General features: G+C 25.3%; 1 protein-coding gene across 1 annotated transcript; it reads right to left on the bottom strand.

Annotated features, from left to right (window-relative positions):
- Nucleotides 1-472: 472 nt before the first annotated feature.
- On the bottom strand, nucleotides 473-20,274 carry LOC134835013 (solute carrier family 53 member 1-like). Its single transcript, XM_063849859.1, has 8 exons — nucleotides 20,120-20,274; nucleotides 15,316-15,469; nucleotides 14,546-15,253; nucleotides 12,702-12,870; nucleotides 10,570-10,724; nucleotides 10,254-10,448; nucleotides 3,497-3,669; nucleotides 473-739 (listed from the first exon to the last, which is right to left on the bottom strand). Exons 1-8 carry the CDS (start codon nucleotides 20,186-20,188, stop codon nucleotides 515-517), a joined length of 1,848 nt encoding a protein of 615 aa, XP_063705929.1. The 5' UTR covers nucleotides 20,189-20,274; the 3' UTR covers nucleotides 473-514.
- Nucleotides 20,275-21,159: the final 885 nt, after the last annotated feature.

The raw sequence follows: 21,159 nt of genomic DNA, 5'->3' as shown, positions 1-21,159 counted from the left end.
TTAGTTCAGTGAAAATCTCGCAAAATTTACACTTTAATGATGTTCTTGTTTAATAACAATATAATTGCGCTTGTTCAAGCTGTGGGTTTTTTTTCGCTGATGCTAATATAACTTTTTTGTTTTTGTTCTTGTAACTCTCTAAACGAGGCAGTGAGATCAAGTAAACTTATTTATATTTATATATTCATTAATTATTAAATTTAAATGAGCAATTTGTCTTTCTAATTCTTCTCTTTTCTCGTTTCATGGTTTCTTGTTAAGTTTTTGTTTCGTAAGGAAGTTTCGTTTTTTTTTTGTTTTTGCAACAAATGAAGGAATAAATTAAAACTTGAACGAAAAAAAAACTTACTGCGCGCTCGATATATTTGTCTAATACAACCTCTCAAATTTTTATATGTGAATTTTTTTTCTTTGTTATTTTTTTAAAGCAAGCAATAACTTTTTTTTAAATATTTTATACTGGATTAAACTTACTTGTTATTTTTTTGGTGGTTGTTTGGCAGGATGCTTACCGTTAATTAAGTTTAATTTCGCGTGTCGCTCGCTGCTTCTTGCAGTTGTTCAGATGCTCGTTCTCCAGCCGGAAGTAGTTCCAAATGCAACGTCGCGCTACCTCGAGAATGTTCAGGATGGAAATGACAAAGTGATTCGTTATAAAACCCATTTCGGTAAGGCTAATGGTGAATGTTGTCACAAATCGCATTACCAGATCCTCGAAAATGCCAAACCAGTAGAATGCCTGACGAGAGAAAAAAATAAATGGATAATAAATTGAGAGATAGCGCAATTAGTGAACATCAATCATCTTAAATGACGTTTAGATTCTCATTCAAATTAATTGCTTTTGATCTCATTATTCGTACATTACACACGCATCAACGCTCAGACATTATCCGCTTGATGAGCGAAAAAAGTGAGAAAAAAAATTTAAAAAAAATTATTTAAAAAACATAAAAAAAAATTAAAAAAAAAAATTTCGAAAAAAACTAAATGATAATTCTTAAACAAAACAAAAAATAATAAAAAAAAATATTTTTTAAATAAAAAAATAATTTTTTAATTAAAAAAATATTTTTTTAATTAAAAATATTTGAAATTATTTTTTAATAATTTTTATACTTTTTTAAAAAAATATTTTATTTAAATAATTTATTTTATTTTAATTTTTTTATCTTCTATTAAATTTTTTTTTTTATTTAAAGGGAAATATCGCAAAATAGAAAATGAAAAAATAAATCTCAATAAAAAGCACACACGAAAAAAAAATCCCGAATGTAAGCGGATTTAAAAGGTGGTTGGGTCATGGCTACACTTTAAGAGGATTTCTGACAGTTTCGAATCCTTTTTTTATTTTTCGTACCGAAATCGATATAATTCAATTTTTCCGCAATGCCATGCCAGCTTAACAATCATGACACTGAAAAATGCTTCTTATCCCCCCGAAAGGTTACACTTTTCAAGGATTCATCGAGAATCTGAGTGAAAGCGATGTAATTAATCGCAAGAAAAAATCATTTTCCAATTGATTTATTTCCCTACTTAACGTCAATATAATGTTTCAAAGACATTGTTTCGTATTTATTGCATGCGAAACACAAAAAAAAAATACAAGATAAATAGACGCGCAACGAGAAAATAGGTAATCAATAATGAAGTAGCTCCATTAGTATAAGCTGGGATGATGTAAAAATAAAAAAAAAGTAAAATAGAAGAAAATTGCTCGTAAATAACGTCTTTTTTGCGGAAAATTATTCCGTCACGGAACGGGGTGACTGCGAGACAGAGAGCGATGCGAGTCAAGGTCGAGCTCATATCGAATTTCGCAAGAAAAATAAATAAATAAACAACTTCCGATATCGAAATTCTTTCGCATAAAATTCGCATTAAATGTAGTGCTTTGAATTAAATAATAATCCAGAAATAATAATAATGGACAAATATATATAATATTATCGATTAGCATTCAGAGAACGAATGCAGAAACCAAAAATTGTCGCTTAATGTTTCCGCGAATGCCGATTGCGGTGTCGCATTACCTGACATTTGCTTTGGAAAATTTGATAACAGAGCAGAACAATAATAAACACTTATTTATCACGAGATTGGAGATATTGAAGCACTGTTGCCTTATATTACAACGGTTTAGGGTTGCCCGTGTTTTAAAATTTTTATTAAAAAATTTTTCTTACGAATTTTCTTATTTTTTCACTCAAATAGCTCAAAACTATTTTAAACTTGAAACTTTAATTAAAAAAAAATTTTTTGAAGTTTTTGCATGACATTTCCATCGTATATGATTTTTAAACAAAAATCTAATTTTCAAATTTTTTTAAAAAATATTTTCGAATTTTTCAGCCTTAGACTTAAATTTTATAGTATTATAATTAAAAATTATTATTAATGTTTTTGCATAAAAAATTTTCAAAAACAGAATCAGAGTCGATTGACTTAAAAAAACTTTCGAAATGACTCAATAAATGTTGAATTGTCGATAATATTTGTTGATTTTCTATTTTGGATGACTTTTAAGTTCGCATCAAGCTTTCGTTTAGTTTTGGCTGCTGATAAAAAATAAGAAGTCTGTATCTCATTGTTTTCTTGAATATTTTTCTTAGTCTCTTAGTTTTCTTCGAAAAAATCAGTTCACTTCGAGAAGTCAATCATGTCAAAATATTTTGCGTTACACATGACTTCTGCTCTTGTATGAACTGAATGAGTCATTTTTTGAGTCTTGATCGAGTACATCTTTTTCTTTTCGGGTAGAAAGAAGGTAGCTTTTCTCTTGGTCCAATAAGTTTTATTTTTTGTCTAAATTCAAATTTTCTCATTTAAATTAAAGCTGAAAAAAAAAGAAAATTTATTATCTTTAACCTCTAAATTATATAAATATAATTTTGAAAAATTTCCAAATTTGGTCAAAATTTTTTATTTGAGCATATTTTTTTTTTGGAATCACATATTTTCATTTCAGGAATATTTTTTATTTTATTTTTTATATTATTATTTTTTTTTTTGTTTTAAAACTTTTTTTTTTGTTAAATTCAGTTTAGTCGAAAATTTAGAAACTATTCATCTGGCAACCCTAACTTCAAACACTACAAGCAATATCCATTCCGCCACAAGGAAGAAACATTTGTTGATATTTTATTATGATATTATTGAATAACAGCCGTTTTATATCGTACAGAATGCGAGTAAAAGGTTTTAAGGTAATCAGAGATAACGAAAATGGATATTTACTCTGTTATATGCCGAAATAACAGCAAAAATGTCAGAATCATGGAAAGTTTTCTTTCTCGGAAATTCTATTGTGAAATGGCAACAATTTCGTCGAACTGAATTATTTTGATTAATAATAACCCAAATATTTATTTGCTAATCATATTTTTCATGTCTACTCTTTTTTATTTTCTCATGATTTTTTTGTTTTGTTTCCTCAAGGCAGACACACGAAAGAGAGGAAAAAAATATGTTTTAAAGAAAAGTATTTACTTACCTTTGACTCGTAAATCAATTCGTCTCGGAGGCATTTCGTATTGACTTGAGCTTTGCAATCCCACAAATCAAAATCCTGTCGTACGTCCCAGGCATAGGCGTAGATGGAAAAGATGACGGCATCCGATACCCAAACATAAAACCACGGATTATCGGTAACTTTACGATATTTTTCTGCCGAAATTTTTCCGTCGGTGGTTTGGGAACGAGTTTGTCATGTATGATGTTGATGATGATGATGTTGATGAAAATTGACGGCGGCATAATGGAACACATGAGAGAGAAAAATGAACGAAAAACTGTCATTCACGGAGAAATCTCATTTATTTATCGCGAGTGAGATCCAGCGACATAAAACATATTTTTTGATAGTTTATTACACTTGTGAATTCATGCTATCGGTCCTGAATGAATCGTTGGTTTGTTGTCAGTTACTCCTCACTGACTGCACGAAATTAAATTACGAGGAACTCCAGGTAAGCTTATTCTTCACGTTTCACGTCAAAAAAGATGGGAAGAGTTTTTTACGACTTTTGTCGTAAATCCTTCACTTGCCTCCTGTCTTAAAGTACTCACATACAGGGTCGAAAATACTTTAAGTCTTAATTATTTTTAAAAAATTTTAATTATTTTTTTATTAGTTATTTATTATTATTTTAAATTAATTATTTTTTTTAATTAAAATTATTTTTAAAAAATTAAATAATTTAAATATCTTAAATTATTTAATAAATAGTTTAAATATTTAAATAATAATTTTTTTTTAAAATAATTTTTATTAATATTATTTTTATTTATTTTTATTAATTAATTAATAATTTAAAAAAAAATAAATTTTTTAAAAATAATTATAATTAATTTTTTTATTAAATTTGATTAACAAATTTTTCATCAAATCAAATAACTTTTATATTTTTTTTTTAATTATTTTTAGAAAAAAAATTAGTTAATTTTTTTTTTTTTTTTTTTTTTTTGAAGAAAAATAATAGTTTTGGATTTTTTTTATGTTTTTATTTTATTTATTTATTTATTTTACTTTTTTTTTTAAAGTTGAAAATTTTGACTTAAAATGACTTATGACTTAATGACTTTATGTCTTAATGACTTAAAATGACTTTTGACTTATTCTTAAGTAAAAGCATTTTAATTTTCAACCCTGCTCACATATCCCGTTCATCAAAAATTTACATTCTCAAGAGAAGAAGGAAAGAAAATCTCGTCTTTCAAAATGTATCTTCTTCTCCTTTTAATTACAAACTTCATTAACGGGTCGACAGGTTTTATTAATTCACAATAAAATATCTCTTTTTCTCTCCTTCTTTCGCAGAAAACCCGACACAAAATGCCGAGAGAAGGGAGAAACAAAAAGCAACAGCAGACATCAAATTAAACAAATTAAATCTTATCCCTTTTTTCTCGCACAGTGTTGCCATTCATTTGTCAGTTCCTTCGTTCGAAGGTGACTCAAGATAAAATTTAAATTAATAGCAACTGTATATGGGTTATTGACTTAGCGAAAAAAAATTTTTTTCACAAAAGGAATGAGGAAAAACTCGTTATTTATATGATAATTAAATTGAAAGTCGTTTGAAGGGTTCATAAATTTCCATCATCAGTAATTAACCGAAAAATTGAAAACAGTCAACAATTAAAAGCAGATTTTTCGTTGTGTTGGCCATACCAACATTTCACTCAACAACAGGCAACGACAATTGATGTACAAAATATAATTTGAATTTTCCTCATAATTTGTGAATAATTTATTGCCTTTTTTGTATGTTGCGAAAATGTACATCATGCTGTGCTGTATTTGATGTCATAATAATTGATTGTTTCAGATTTCCCGTCACTTTTTTGTTTGAGATTGGGATAGGTTTGTTTGGTGAAAATTTTCGATTTTGAATAAATTTTGAATTGGAAAGAGATTTATGGTTTAATTTGAAGGTTTTGTTTCTTTTAATTAATTCAAAATAGATCTGGATTGATAAAAAGGAACAAAATCTTTAAATTAAATAATTTCAGGAATAGTTAATGAAGCGAGAAATAGAATCTGAGAGATAACTTATAACTTGCCTATGGGATAACTTAATCTTTCCAGATTTTATTTCTCACTTCATTAACTATTCCTGAAATTGTTTGATTCGATCGTTAAAATTTTCTCGACTCTTAAACAATAATAATTTTTAAAAAGTTCATTTTTGTGGATAGAATACGAAACGTAAGCTTCAATTGTACATTTGTATTCTCTATTTCCTGATTTGAAAATGTATCATGAATCAGGAAATAGAGGATACAAAAGTACACGTACGTTTCGTATTAATTGTTATCCACAAATATGAACTTTTTATAAGGAAGGCTAAGGGCTTGAAGTTTAACTTTACTTTGTCTGTTGAAAAATTTCATTCCATTTCGATCAAAATTGTTGATACCTTTAAAACTGATCTAAAAGAATCAACAATTTTAATCGAAATGAAATGAAATTCTTTAACAAACCTCGTCAAAGTAAAGTTGACTCCTTTAACATATCAAACATTGAAGAAATAATTTCGGGATGGAGACTCTTGAGCTTAATTAGGATCTATTCAAACTAATTTATACGCTACCATAGTAATTTTTTGACTTAAACAGTCAACGCTGTACTTCAAGGATCCTTAACTCGAAGAATCTTTCGATACTCTTTTGTATCTTCGGTATTTTCTGAGATACATATTAACTTTTGTATATAAATGAAACATGTTTGATTTTTTTCACTTTTTGGTTTTTGACACAGTTTTGCAGTTTTGATCCCTCTGACAAATTTTTATCCATTTGGAGCGGAAAAATCTCTGACAAATTTTTATCCATTTGGAGCAAGATTTGACAAAAATTGCTTTTACACAGTTTTTGACATAGTTTTTGACACAGTTTTGCTCTTGATTTAGTTTTCAAATCAAAACTGTGTCAAAGAAAAAATTTTTTTTCAGTTTCAATTTTTTGGCAGTTTTGAGTTATAAAATGATTAAAAATGATAAATTAGAGCCCTCTGACAAATTTTTATCCATTTAGAGCAAGATTTGACAAAAATTGCTTTGACACAGTTTTTGACACAGTTTTTTTGCTCTTGATTTTGTTTTCAAATCAAAACTGTGTCAAAGAAAAAATTTTTTTCAGTTTCAATTTTTTGGCAGTTTTGAGTTATAAAATGATTAAAAATGATAAATTAGAGCCCTCTGACAAATTTTTATCCATTTGGAGCAAGATTTGACAAAAATTGCTTTGACACAGTTTTTGACACAGTTTTTTTGTTCTTGATTTAGTTTTCAAATCAAAACTGTGTCAAAGAAAAAATTTTTTTCAGTTTCAATTTTTTGGCAGTTTTGAGTTATAAAATGATTAAAAATGATAAATTAGAGCCCTCTGATAAATTTTTATCCATTTGGAGCAAGATTTGACAAAAATTGCTTTGACACAGTTTTTGACACAGTTTTTTTTTGTTCTTGATTTAGTTTTCAAAACAAAACTATGTCAAAGAAAAAATTTTTTTCAGTTTCAATTTTTTGGCAGTTTTGAGTTATAAAATGATTAAAAATGATAAATTAGAGCCCTCTGACAAATTTTTATCCATTTGGAGCAAGATTTGACAAAAATTGCTTTGACACAGTTTTTGACACAGTTTTTTTGCTCTTGATTTAGTTTTCAAAACAAAACTATGTCAAAGGAAAAAATTTTTTTCAGTTTCAATTTTTTAGCAGTTTTGAGTTATAAAATGATTAAAAATGATAAATTAGAGCCCTCTGACAAATTTTTATCCATTTGGAGCAAGATTTGACAAAAATTGCTTTGACACAGTTTTTGACACAGTTTTTTTGATATTGATTTAGTTTTCAAATCAAAACTGTGTCAAAGGAAAAATTTTTTTCAGTTTCAATTTTTTGGCAGTTTTGAGTTATAAAATGATTAAAAATGATAAATTAGAGCCCTCTGACAAATTTTTATCCATTTGGAGCAAGATTTGACAAAAATTGCTTTGACACAGTTTTTGACACAGTTTTGCTCTTGATTTAGTTTTCAAATCAAAACTGTGTCAAAGAAAAAAATTTTTTTCAGTTTCAATTTTTTGGCAGTTTTGAGTTATAAAATGATTAAAAATGATAAATTAGAGCCCTCTGACAAATTTTTATCCATTTGGAGCAAGATTTGACAAAAATTGCTTTGATCACAGTTTTTTTGCTCTTGATTTAGTTTTCAAAACAAAACTATGTCAAAGAAAAAATTTTTTTCAGTTTCAAAAATTGCTTTGGACACAAAAATTTTTGACACAGTTTTTGTTTTTTTTCACAAGTTTTTTTGCTCTTGATTTAGTTTTCAAAAAAACTGTGTCAAAGGAAAAATTTTTTTTCAGATTCAATTTTTTGGCAGTTTTGAGTTATAGAAATTTTTTGATAAAAATGATAAATTAGAGCCCTCTGACAAATTTTTATCCATTTGGAGCAAGATTTGACAAAAATTGCTTTGACACAGTTTTTGACACAGTTTTTTTGCTCTTGATTTAGTTTTCAAATCAAAACTGTGTCAAAGAAAAAATTTTTTTCAGTTTCAATTTTTTGGCAGTTTTGAGTTATAAAATGATTAAAAATGATAAATTAGAGCCCTCTGACAAATTTTTATCCATTTGGAGCAAGATTTGACAAAAATTGCTTTGACACAGTTTTTGACACAGTTTTTTTGCTCTTGATTTAGTTTTCAAAACAAAACTGTGTCAAAGAAAAAAATTTTTTTCAGTTTCAATTTTTTGGCAGTTTTGAGTTATAAAATGATTAAAAATGATAAATTAGAGCCCTCTGACAAATTTTTATCCATTTGGAGCAAGATTTGACAAAAATTGCTTTGACACAGTTTTTGACACAGTTTTTTTGCTCTTGATTTAGTTTTCAAATCAAAACTATGTCAAAGAAAAAATTTTTTTCAGTTTCAATTTTTTGGCAGTTTTGAGTTATAAAATGATTAAAAATGATAAATTAGAGCCCTCTGACAAATTTTTATCCATTTGGAGCAAGATTTGACAAAAATTGCTTTGACACAGTTTTTGACACAGTTTTTTTGCTCTTGATTTAGTTTTCAAATCAAAACTGTGTCAAAGAAAAAATTTTTTTCAGTTTCAATTTTTTGGCAGTTTTGAGTTATAAAATGATTAAAAATGATAAATTAGAGCCCTCTGACAAATTTTTATCCATTTGGAGCAAGATTTGACAAAAATTGCTTTGACACAGTTTTTGACACAGTTTTTTTGCTCTTGATTTAGTTTTCAAATCAAAACTGTGTCAAAGAAAAAAATTTTTTTCAGTTTCAATTTTTTGGCAGTTTTGAGTTATAAAATGATTAAAAATGATAAATTAGAGCCCTCTGACAAATTTTTATCCATTTGGAGCAAGATTTGACAAAAATTGCTTTGACACAGTTTTTGACACAGTTTTTTTGCTCTTGATTTAGTTTTCAAAACAAAACTGTGTCAAAGAAAAAATTTTTTTTCAGTTTCAATTTTTTAGCAGTTTTGAGTTATAAAATGATTAAAAATGATAAATTAGAGCCCTCTGACAAATTTTTATCCATTTGGAGCAAGATTTGACAAAAATTGCTTTGACACAGTTTTTGACACAGTTTTTTTGCTCTTGATTTAGTTTTCAAATCAAAACTGTGTCAAAGAAAAAAATTTTTTTCAGTTTCAATTTTTTGGCAGTTTTGAGTTATAAAATGATTAAAAATGATAAATTAGAGCCCTTTGACAAATTTTTATCCATTTGGAGCAAGATTTGACAAAAATTGCTTTGACACAGTTTTTGACATAGTTTTTGACACAGTTTTGCTCTTGATTTAGTTTTCAAATCAAAACTGTGTCAAAGAAAAAAATTTTTTTCAGTTTCAATTTTTTGGCAGTTTTGAGTTATAAAATGATTAAAAATGATAAATTAGAGCCCTCTGACAAATTTTTATCCATTTGGAGCAAGATTTGACAAAAATTGCTTTGACACAGTTTTTGACACAGTTTTGCTCTTGATTTAGTTTTCAAATCAAAACTGTGTCAAAGGAAAAATTTTTTTTCAGTTTCAATTTTTTAGCAAAAATTATGTTAACATGTCTGAAAGCTAAAGGATGCATTTTTACTTCAACAAAAACTTAACGAACATCCGATAATTACAAAAAAAAAATCAATCCTTCTAACAAGGAAGTAATTCCAAACAAACAATTGCTTTGTTTTCTCGTTGATTTGAGATTACTTCCGCTTCTATTCAAAAAGCATTCACAACCAATTATTTATTGATAGAAATCGATTGATTTTTTTCCTTTCATACCGATAAATATTCCGCTAAAAATCACAAAAAAATACAATCCTGGCAAAACATTTTATGAATTTTTCAATAACATGAAATGAAAACATTGAAAAACTTATTTTATATGTTTTCCCAAAAACCCTCCATATTTTAGCGATTTCTTACATCCGATATCAATTTCCATACAAAAGGAAAAAATCAAAATCGATCCAATTTTTTTTTTGTACAAAATCTTTCCGCATATATGAATTTTTTTTTTGCATAAATGCCTTGCGGATCAACAAGTAAAAGCTAATTTGCTGAAAATTTTTGTTCCCTTTGACCCGGATTTTAGTCAACGATTCATTCATTCTGTGTGTCATAAACATCGAAAAAAATCTTTATTGCCGGAAAATCTCTCGGATGCGACAAACTTCCTGTTTATTTGGATTTTTTTAAGAAGGGACTTACCATTTGTTACACTCGTCGCCACGGAAAACACAACAACCAAGATGCCCGTCGTATATTTGACGGCGTTAACCAAGTGAGGAAAAACCAATTTTGTGTCTACAAATCGCCGTAAACATTGAGCACAACGGAACCACGCAGGCAACATTGCAAATATTGGTCGAATATAGCTTCGTTGCGTAAGGCAAATATTATCTTCTGCAAAAAAAAAAGTAAAAAAAAAAGTTTGGAATAAAAATAGAACAGACATAAAGAGAGAAAGATGAGAATCGTGTCTGTCTAAAATATTTATACGTTTCAGCAAAAATAACGAGCTTACCATCAACGTAGGATAAGTTTGAGTTTTTCGAGTAGAAGCAGAAGAACGTTTGGAGATCCAGGAAAATAGGAACCATACTGTTTGTCTGGTCAGCCATCCAAAAGTCAGCAAAATGAACGAACAGCAATGGGGCGAATAGCACACGAAAACCAATTCTGGAATGAATTTCAGGTTAGATTAGTAAGAGATATCTCTCTATTAATAGATTTTCGATTAATAATTTCTCGTGTAATTGACAGGCTTATCCAAAGAGAAAACATGTTGAAAGCAAGCAAAATTCCTTTGGCAGCAAATATGTTGTCGTTGTTTGAACGGAGAAATGTAAATATGCAAATAATTGAGTTCAAGTTGCTTTTGTGAAATTGAGCCTGTGAGATGTGTCAATTTTATGAATTTCAGAGGAAATTTCATTTAACTTGGATATTTTATGAATTTTAATTAAATTTTGAATTCTAAGGAATTGACAATTGTTTGTTTTGCATAAATTTTAAATAATTTTAATTTTTTTATTGAAAATTTTTCATTAATTTTTGACATAAAATTAAAAATTTTAATGAAATATTATTAAAAATGGAGTGAATTAAATATTAAAAAATTCTTTTAAAATAAATATAAAATAGTTAAAAATTAGAAAATATTTAAATTTAAACAAAATAAATAATTATTTTTAGTATAACTTAATAAAAATTTTTAAAAAAATTTGAATTAAAAAAAAAATAAAAACACATAAATTTAAAAAAAATATGAAATAATTTTAAATTTTTGTTTCTAATATTTAAATGTTAATTTAAATTAAATAAATTTTATAATTTTTAAGAAATTATTTTTTTTTTTAATTTTAATTTTAATCTTAGGTAGTTATTTATTTATAAATTTTTTATTTATTTTACTCTAATATTTTATTTAATTTTTTTTTCGACTTTTTTATTTGAAATTAGTAATAAATTATTTTTTATTAAACGAACATATTCAAATATTTTTTTTATTTTTGAAATATAAATTTAAAAATTTAATTTTAATATTTTTTTTATTTTTTACATGAATACATTTTTGTCAGTTTCTTTAAAAATTATATTTTTTAAAATATTTTTTTTTATTTACTTTAATTTTCAGAAAAAAAATAAATTTAAAAAAAATATTCAAAATGTTTATGTGTTCCAATTTATTTTAAATGTTATTTTTTTTGTCATAAGATATTAAATATTTAAAATATTTAAAAAATAAATTTTAAAGAAACTGGCAAAAATGTATTCATATAAAAAATAAAAAAAAAAACTAAAATTAAATTTTTATTTTTTTGATTTAGGTATATTTTAAAAAATAAAAAATTATTTAAATATTTTCGTTTAATAAAAAAAAAATAATTAATAATTTTAAATAAAAAAGTCAAACTAAAATTTTAAAAAATTTTTTTTTTCAGGAAAACCATTAAAAAAAATAAAAAAAAAAATTCTATTAAAAAAAAAATGAAAAAATCCTCGTAAATTGATGCATTTACCGACCAGCATTTTTTCGAATATGTAAAAAAAGTTAAAAATAGCGCGCTAAAATTGAATCAAATTTAACTGCACTGTAATTTCCGTTTAACAATTACACCCCAACCCCTCCATTTACGCGTCATTCATAGATTTTCATACGGGACCGACCTTTTTTTATTGACTGAACGATTTTTGCGAGCGATTATGCCACTCACTCCAACCACGCGTAAATATCAAATATTTTTTATTTTCATCTTTTGACAGACAATTATTGCATCACATTAGAATTTTATGAAGCGTAAAACGGCGCGGCAATCATTAAAAATCACACTTTTAAATCTTTTGTGACGGAAATTTTCGCTGTCTTTATCGATCCACATAAAAAAGGAAAATTTTTCATTTCTCTTACGCGAACGACGGAAAACATTAAATTTTTAATACGTTAACGAGCGTTGAAACCGAAACATGTAATTACTGCCATCTCCGTCGTTTGTCGCTCGTCGCACTGGCATGACATTGACAGAGATCGGAATTTGCGGGAGCCATCAATCATAATTTCCCTTTGATTTCGCTTAATTCATTTAGTGAGATTGTCGCGCGCGCGTTCGAGTAAATGCCATTAATAAAAATGAAAGTCAGAAAAAGTCAACTTACTTCACTGCCCATAAGCGCGCTTTATAGTAACAGCACTTTGTTGGATTGAAGATGAAGACCGCAATCGTTATGTACAGCAGCAGGGGATTCAGGAATGCGGGTATCTTTAATAAATCGCTATAAATAAATCCTAAAACACTTATACACCAAATTATTCCGAAAATAACAGCTGAAAAGGAAGAAAAATAGAGATTGATTATTTTTTTTATATTGAATTTTTATAAATTGAAAGAGTGAATTTAATAATTTATCAAGTAAAACTCTTTTTTATTTTTTTCAATATAATAAAAAAAAAATTAATAAAAAATAAAAAAATTATTTTAAAAAAAATTATTTAACTAATTTTAATAAAATATTATTTGAAAAATTTTATTGTTTTTAATATTTAAAAAAAACTATAATTTAGATTTGAAAAAAATTTTTTTAATACTAAAAAATATTCAACCTGTTTAAAATAAAAAAAAAAAATTAAAATTATTTATTATTTTTTTGAATTTTTAAAATTCAATGGAAAAAAATTACTTTAATAATTAAAACGTTATTTGACTTAATTTTTTTTTTTTAATTTTTATTTTAAAAGAATTTTTTCATTTAATTATTTTTTCAATTTTTCAATTTTTATTGAAAAAATTTTTTGTTCATATCATTTTAGACAATATAAAAACTAAAAAAAATAAAATAAGAAAATAATAATAATAAAAGAAATAAAAAATAGAATTTTTAAAATTTAAAATTCATTTTTCAAAAAAAAAATCAATGAATAATAATTTAAAATAATATAATGAAATAATAATTTTAAAAAAATTAATTAATAATAATTTATCAATTAATAAAATAAAATAAACAATTAAATTAAAATAAAAAAAAAATATTTTTTTAATTTAAATTTTTAAAATATTTGAAAATTTTGATTTTTTTTTTTTTTGATAAATTTTTTTATTCAAAAAAGGCCTAAATTTTTATTTTTTTTAAATTTTATTAATTTAATTTTTTAAATTTAATTTTTAAATAATTTTTTAATTATTTTAAATTAATTTTAACTTTAATTTTATTTTTTAAAATTTATTATGTTTTTTATTTTTTTTTTTCAAATGATTTAACGTCCGGAGTTTTGATAGTTTCCTCCGAGTCGACTCTAATAATTATTAGAGTAGAGTCAAGTTTAGGAACTCCAAATTTCAAAAAATTTGAAAATTAATTTTAAATTGAAAAAAATATTTTAAATGCATAAAAAAAGTTTTTTATGCTATTTGGTGACTCAGGGCTTCAAAGAAAGCATATATTTGATAGATTTTCTTTATTTCAAAGTTACAAACAGAAATATTAGAAATTTTTTATCAATGAAATGTCTTTAAAATTTGCCTAGATTTAAGAAAACTTCATAAAACTACGGATTCTAAATAATTTTTGCCCATTTGTGTTAAAAATCATATAAATTTAATTATAAAAATATTTTAAATTTGGAGTTTTGAAAGAGTCGACTCGGAGTAGACTCCCAAAAAATTGGAGTTTAGCACGGAGTTAGTCGACTCTTTTTTGAAAACTTCGGACGTTAAAATGATTAATAAAAAATATTTTTATTTGAAAAATAAATAAATAATTTCTTATTTTTATAATTTTTTAAATGAAAATATTTTTTTTAATTAATAAATTTACTTAAAAAATTCTCATAAAATTTATTAAAAATTATTTATTTTTTTAAAAATACAAATTAAAAAAAATAATTTAAAAAAAATAATATTTAAATTAAAATAAAATTATTTTCTATTAAAAAATTAAATTAAAAATCTCATATTTTTTTTCAGAGTCAAATGGAAAAATTTTATAAAAAAATCAAAACTCACCCAACTCCAGCATATGTTGCGCCGTGATATAATTCCGCGGATCTAGCTCGAAGATAAGAATATGGTTGACGCCGTACGAGCGCCACGCGTACAAATTAATGGACCAAATGAACAAAAACTCAACCATCAAAAAAGGCCCTCGATACAGTTTAAAAGCCACTTGCCAGTCGTTTCGTTGGTAGTAGAATGCCGCCGAAAGCACAACCGCGACAAGCAAAACGAGCAAATATCCCGTCAGCAGTCCGATGCGAAACGTGTTCCATGGCGTGAAATTTTTCTTCTTTTGCGGCACGCGCAACAACGACATGGCCTTTTGCCGATCGCCGCCCTCAATTTCCTGCGTCACGATGTTCTCCGCCTGATGCATCATCCGCTCGATGTCCTGATTGATGCAAAAGTGCGCGATATCGACGTGATCGGAGCGCCAACGCGTCCCCAAATCGCTGTGCAGAATTTTGTCGTACTTCTTGAGGATCTTGCGGAATCCCGTGAAATTCAGTTGCTGATAATTTTGCAGGTACACTAAGAACAAGTAGAATTCGCTGAAGGCGAAACGTAATTCCTTCAATTTTTGCTTGGGATGATGCCGACTTCGCAGCACCGCCGACGACTGAAAACAATTATTTTTGTGCCGGAAGCCATTTTGCTGCGCCTCGCACAACTTTGCACGTAGATTCGTGAACAATCTCGCCGCTTCCGTCAGTTTTTCTGTGTGCAGGCGAGAAAATTACATGAAAAAATGAAGAAATAACAAGAAATTTCTCACTTACCCGCGTAGAAGGTATTTATTTTCTCGAGCTCTGTCGAGCAGTACGCGAAAAATGTCTCATTAAATTTAAAAAAATAACGATTCAACAAATCCGGATCGACGAATTCGCGCGATGGGCTTTCCTCGACTGCCTTGTACAACATATATTTCATTACCTAAGAAAAGAAAAAAAAATTAAATTGAATTTTAAATGTAATTGCCACACAAACACGAGCAACAAGTAAATCCAATTTTGCCAACGACCAACGCAGACCAAATGCACCGCAAAAAAGATAATAAAAATGTCATCATCCGCATAAAAAATTCACTGACTTAGAAATAAATCAATTATGTAAGAGCAATTTCTCCATATATAAATATAAAAATTTCATCAAAATGGCATTTTTTCGTTTTTTTTTGAACCGCTAACAAGGCGTCTCCATGACAATTTTATTAATGAGGAATTTTTCGAACAGGATTTTCAGATGGAATTTTTTCGTTTTTTTTGTATGATTTCATGGCGTGACTTTGTGAAAAAATAAATAAATTGAATTTTTTCATTAAAATATAATTCAATTTATATGAAATTCAATAAAAAAAAATTTCTGAATGAGAAAATTAAAAAAAAAATTAAAATGCTATTTTTTGAAAGCTTTAAAAAAATTATTAGTTAAAAAAATTAAAATAAAATTTTTAATTTAAAAATATTTAAAAATTGTTTTAAAATTAATTTATAATTAATTAATTAAATAAAAATTTAAAAAAAAATTAAAAATAATTTTTTTATAATTTTTTTTAATATAATTTTAGAAATGAAAAAAATTCACAAACCAGTTGAAAATAAAAAATGATAAAAAAAAATTATAAAGAATTGATTAAATAAAAATAAAAAAAAATAATTTAGAAAAATTAAAAATTAGTTCATAATTTTGCTTATTGATTGTTTTACTGATAAAAGAATTAATAAATAAAAAAAAATAATTTTTAAAAATTTTAATTAATTTTAAATAAATTGATTTTATTATTTTGTTTATTTTTTTTAATTTTTTCTAATTAAAGTAATTTAATTTAATTGTATTTTAAAACTATAAATTTGAAAAAAATTCAATTAATTACAATAATTAAGATTTTTAATAATTTTTAATTAAACAATTTGTAATTGTAGTTGTATCGTTTTTAAAAAAATAATTATTTATTTAAAAAAATTTAATATTTTTTTTAAACATAAAAATTTTGAATTAAATTTTAAAAAATTAGCAAAAAAAATTATTAAAATATTTTAAAAATTAATTAGTTCAAAAATTTAAGATTTTTCCAATTTTAAATTTAATTAAAGAAAGAAAAAATAATTTAATTAAATTTGAAAAGAAATTATAAAAAATTTTAATTAAAAAAAAATTTATCAAATTTAATCAAATAATTTAATAAGTTAATTTAATATAATTTTAATAAATATTTTTTTAATATAAATTAATTTTTTGAGAATTTTTAAAAGAATTTAAAATTAAAATTAATTTAAAAAAATTTTTTTTTATTTTAAAATTATTAAATTATTAAAATTATTTTTTTTTTAATTTTAAAATAAGGTAAATAAAAATTTTAAAATCTTTATTTAAAAAAAAAAAACTTAAATAAATTAAATTTAAATTTATTTATTTTTTTAGATTGAAGAAAAAATAAACTTCACGAAAAACCAAAAATGGAAAAATTCTGAAGACTCTCGAAAAAACTCACACAACATAAACTTTATTTGTTTCATAGCAACATTCTCACATAAATTTTAACCATTAACCAGGCGTTTCCATATCAATTTCACTTCAAATACCAAACAAAAGTTTTTCGAGAAAAAAACAGATGTTGTTACATTCCTTTGTTAGTCAAATTCGCATCAAAATTGATTCCTTTTTTTCAGCATCCCCAAACAAAAAAAAAGATAAAAGATGCCCATTGTTATCAAATTGGGATCATTCTTCTCCAATACACAAACCGAGCATCGGGCAAAATTATATTTATTTTAAAAAACATTTAATGTACCTACGAAATTTTCGTGGGGGAACGCCTGCGCTTTTTTAGTAGGTCAAACAACATTCCACAACATCAACTTTTTTTGTGTTGTTCATTCATTCCTTCGTCGTTCACAGACTACACCAACTATTTTGATGTTCTGCTCGTCGTCGTCGTCGTCTACGTTCGTGCCGCGCGTCATATGGTCGTACGTGCGAAAAACGGAGGGAAAAACGGAATAACAACAAAAACGAATTTACAAGTTCATGTAAGCAGCTCACGAAATGATCAAGTTGAAGGCAACAGAATTTATTTATTTTCCCGTACATTCGTCGAGGACGATGCTGACTGGAAAATTACGTAAAAAAAAGAGAAGATAGCGATCCGTAAAGTGGTAGAACGGAATGTTAGGTCAGGGTTGTTTGAATTTTTTTAGTGGTTTTATTTTTTTTTTTTACATAAGATGCGAAAAAAAATGAAAGTGAAGAATTTTCGACGAAAGTTTTTATGACAAAATACTTTTAAAAATCTCAAATGACAAAAAAAGAATCTCGACAAAAAATGACAAATTTTACCCCGACAGCATGACTTCTTGCTCTCAATTCTTGTTGAATTTTGCATGTTCGTTAAAAGTGATGTCACACCCGAATTCCTTGAGGCATTTGACAATTTATTTATTTTGTCGACTTGTCGGTCTATTATTATTTTGTACATTTTTATTATATTTCGAAAAACAAAACAAAAATATGCGTGAGTGTGTCCTTCGGTTGTCATGGATTTGTTTACATCTTTGTTGATTATTTGGAAATTTTCCATGAGGATTGGAATATTTTTAATAAATTGAGATAAATAATACTTTTTTTTTTAATTCGTAAATTTTTTATACTTTTATTCTGATTTTTATTTTAAAAAAATTATTTGAAAAATTATTATTTAAAAAAAAATCTTATTTTTATAAAATAAGTTTTAAAGAATTTTATAATTTTTTACATTATGATACGATTTTTATTTAAAAAAAATATTAAAAAAATATTTTTTAAAATTTCTCGTTAAAGTTCTTCGCTTTTTTAAAAAAAATTAAATGTTTTGATCAATTTAATAATTTTTATTTTTTTATTTAATAAAAATGTTGTTTTCATGTAATATTTTTTTTTATTATTTTATTTTTTTAGTTAATAATTATTTAAAAAATTATTTTTTTAAATTAAAAATTGTAATTTAAGTGAAAATTATTATATTTAAAATTTATTTTTTTTTAATATAATTAGATAAGAATATTAAATTTTTTTTGATAATTTTCTGATTAATTTTTTAAAATATAATTTTTAAAATTTTTAATTTATTTTAAATATTTTTATAGTATTTTTTATTTATTTTATTTTATTTAGGTAATATTTTTTATTTAATTAAAAAAAATAATTTTTTTTAAATAAATTTAATTATTTAATTAAAAAAATAGAAAAATAATAAAAAAAACTCCTTTGCATTAAAATAAAATGTTTGTTATAAATAACTGATTTGTTAATAATTTAAAAAAAAAATAAAAAATTATCAAAACATTTTTTATAAAAAGAAAAACTTTTACGAAATTGATTAAAAATTTTTATTTTTAAAAAAATTCGTATGAAAGTTATAAGATTTTTAATTAATTTAATTTAGTTTAATATTTTAATAAATAATTTATGCAAATTTAAAAAATATCATAATCGATTCAAAAAATAATTTGAATTAAAAAAAAATTACAAATTTTACAAAAAAATAATTTATTTTTCAATTAAAAAATTATTTATTAAAATTTAAAAAAAACTAAAAATTTTAATTAATATTTTTTTTTATAAAACCATTCAAATTTTTAAAGAATTATTTTTTCTTAAATTTCATAAATGATTTTTCAATTGGGTAATAAATTAATTTTTTGTCCTTAAATTTTAAGTTTTTAAGTTTTTCTTTTAATTTTTTAATTCAATTATTTTAACTTCAATTTTTAATATTTTATATTTAATTATTTAATTTAATTAATTAAAAATAAAAAAATAATTTCTTAAATTTTTTGTATCAGAATTTCTCAAAAAATATTTTTAAAAAATTAAAAAGAAACTCAAAATGCGCTTAAATATTTTTTCAACAAAAATTTCCTCCAACAAAACCAATTCATCTTGTATTTATTTTCTCTGGAGAGCGGAAAAGGATGTCAAATTTGCATGTTACATTTTCCCCGAGAGACAAATAAAACAAGTACTCCATGGCTTGCTTTTCTCAACCGAATTTCAGCAATAACTGATTGTTCCTAACTGATAACAGCAACAACAAAAAGCCACAAATTTCCCAATTACTCCTCAAAGAAACAAAAAATAATTTTTAAAATCAAAATTAAAGCACGTGCACATGGTTAACAACCGAGAAAAGCAAATATCAAACCGGTACAAAAAAAAATTATTTTTTTTTCACTCACACAAACAAATCGCTTGCACTTGAAACTCTGAGAGCAGAGCGCGCAGTCGTGAAAGTAGCAACATTCACTCACTTCACATCACAAAAAAACAGGAGAAATTTCGTTGATAAGACATCATATGTTTTTTTTCTGCCTTTTTATCGTTCTAGGTCACAGCACGAAGTAACTCAACAACGTTCGTATTGTTTACATTTACATCATCGAAAAAAAAAAATATTTTTTCGGGGAAAACTGTTGGTTTTGCCAGACTGGAAGTCGAGTTACTGAATGAAAATTACACACGCAAAATAAATAAACGAACAAAAAAGACGGAATTCCGCTAATGAAATTTCGGGCGAAAAAATATTTTTTTGCTTTTTTTTTAGCTTACCTCGTAGTTTAAATATTGCTTTTTCCATTCCGGCGTTACGTGGGCCGACAAATGTTCGGCAAACTTCATTATTTGTGCGAAATTTTGCTCAGTAATCGTTGAAAAAATTTTTTTAATTTTTTTTTACTTCAAAAAAAAATTTTTTTAGTTCGTCTTCATGGTTGAAATTTTATTTTTTTCTTTTTTTGTTGTGAAAACAAGTCGCACAATTTTTTTTGTATGAATCACAGACACAAATTCACACACACACACACACGAGGTGTTGTGTTTAGTTACTGAGCAGCACCCTACATGGGGAGGTACAGCAGTCACCCACGAGATGTGAGTCTTTAGCTGGCCTAGACCTAGATTACTGCTGAGTGAGTTGGGATGCTGCCTGCCTGTGTTTTTATGTTGTGTAAGGATTTTTTCCTTCGTTTCAATGAAATTTTATCGCGACTTGATTTTTTTTGTTTATTTTTTTTTTTAATTTATTGTCGTCGATTTTTTTGCGCAATTTTTATTTTTTTAATTTTTTTGTGGAATTTTCGTTCTCAAGGTCACAATTTTAGAGTTAAGGTCAATCACTGTTGAATTTCTCTCGATGGTAAGTCAGTGTCATGGATATTTGTTACCACACACGAATTTTTGTACATTTAAAACGACACACGGACAAATATGGCTAAATTTTATTTTTTTTAATTTTTTATTTAATTTTTTTTAAGTGAAATTTATTTAAATAATTTTTTTCTAATTTTTTTCACTTTTAAATTTTTTTTAAATTTTTATTTTTTGTCTGTGTGTTTTTTTTTTAATTTTTTCTGAGTGATTAAAATATGAATTTAGCCATTTTGTACACACAACAAGCGTAGCGAACGAACTGAAGAAGAGAACTGAACTGAAACTTTTTCATCGGATTCAATGAATGGGACTCCAGTCTCCTGTTTCCCATCCAACCATGTAACCGTACAGGCAGGCGAGCTAACGCGCAAGACAGATGGATGCGTTTGATCAGCGTTTGTGTGTGTGCTGGAATGTTCGTTATCGTCGTCGTCGTCAAA

Source organism: Culicoides brevitarsis, chromosome 3 (genome assembly GCF_036172545.1).
Source record: "Culicoides brevitarsis isolate CSIRO-B50_1 chromosome 3, AGI_CSIRO_Cbre_v1, whole genome shotgun sequence".
Taxonomy (NCBI): Eukaryota; Metazoa; Arthropoda; class Insecta; order Diptera; family Ceratopogonidae; genus Culicoides; species Culicoides brevitarsis.
The sequence above is the reverse complement of the archived record's forward strand: the minus strand, read 5'-3'. Positions and strand labels throughout refer to the sequence as shown.

Excerpts from the sequence above, each read along its gene's own strand:
- LOC134835013 (XM_063849859.1), bottom strand. The coding sequence starts at position 20,188 with ATGAAGTTTGCCGAACATTTGTCGGCCCACGTAACGCCGGAATGGAAA. Across the intron at positions 12,871-14,545 it reads GCAACATATGCTGGAGTTGG|CTGTTATTTTCGGAATAATT; the intron begins GTGAGTTTTGAT and ends CTTCCTTTTCAG. Across the intron at positions 10,449-10,569 it reads AAACTTATCCTACGTTGATG|AAGATAATATTTGCCTTACG; the intron begins GTAAGCTCGTTA and ends TTTTTTTTGCAG.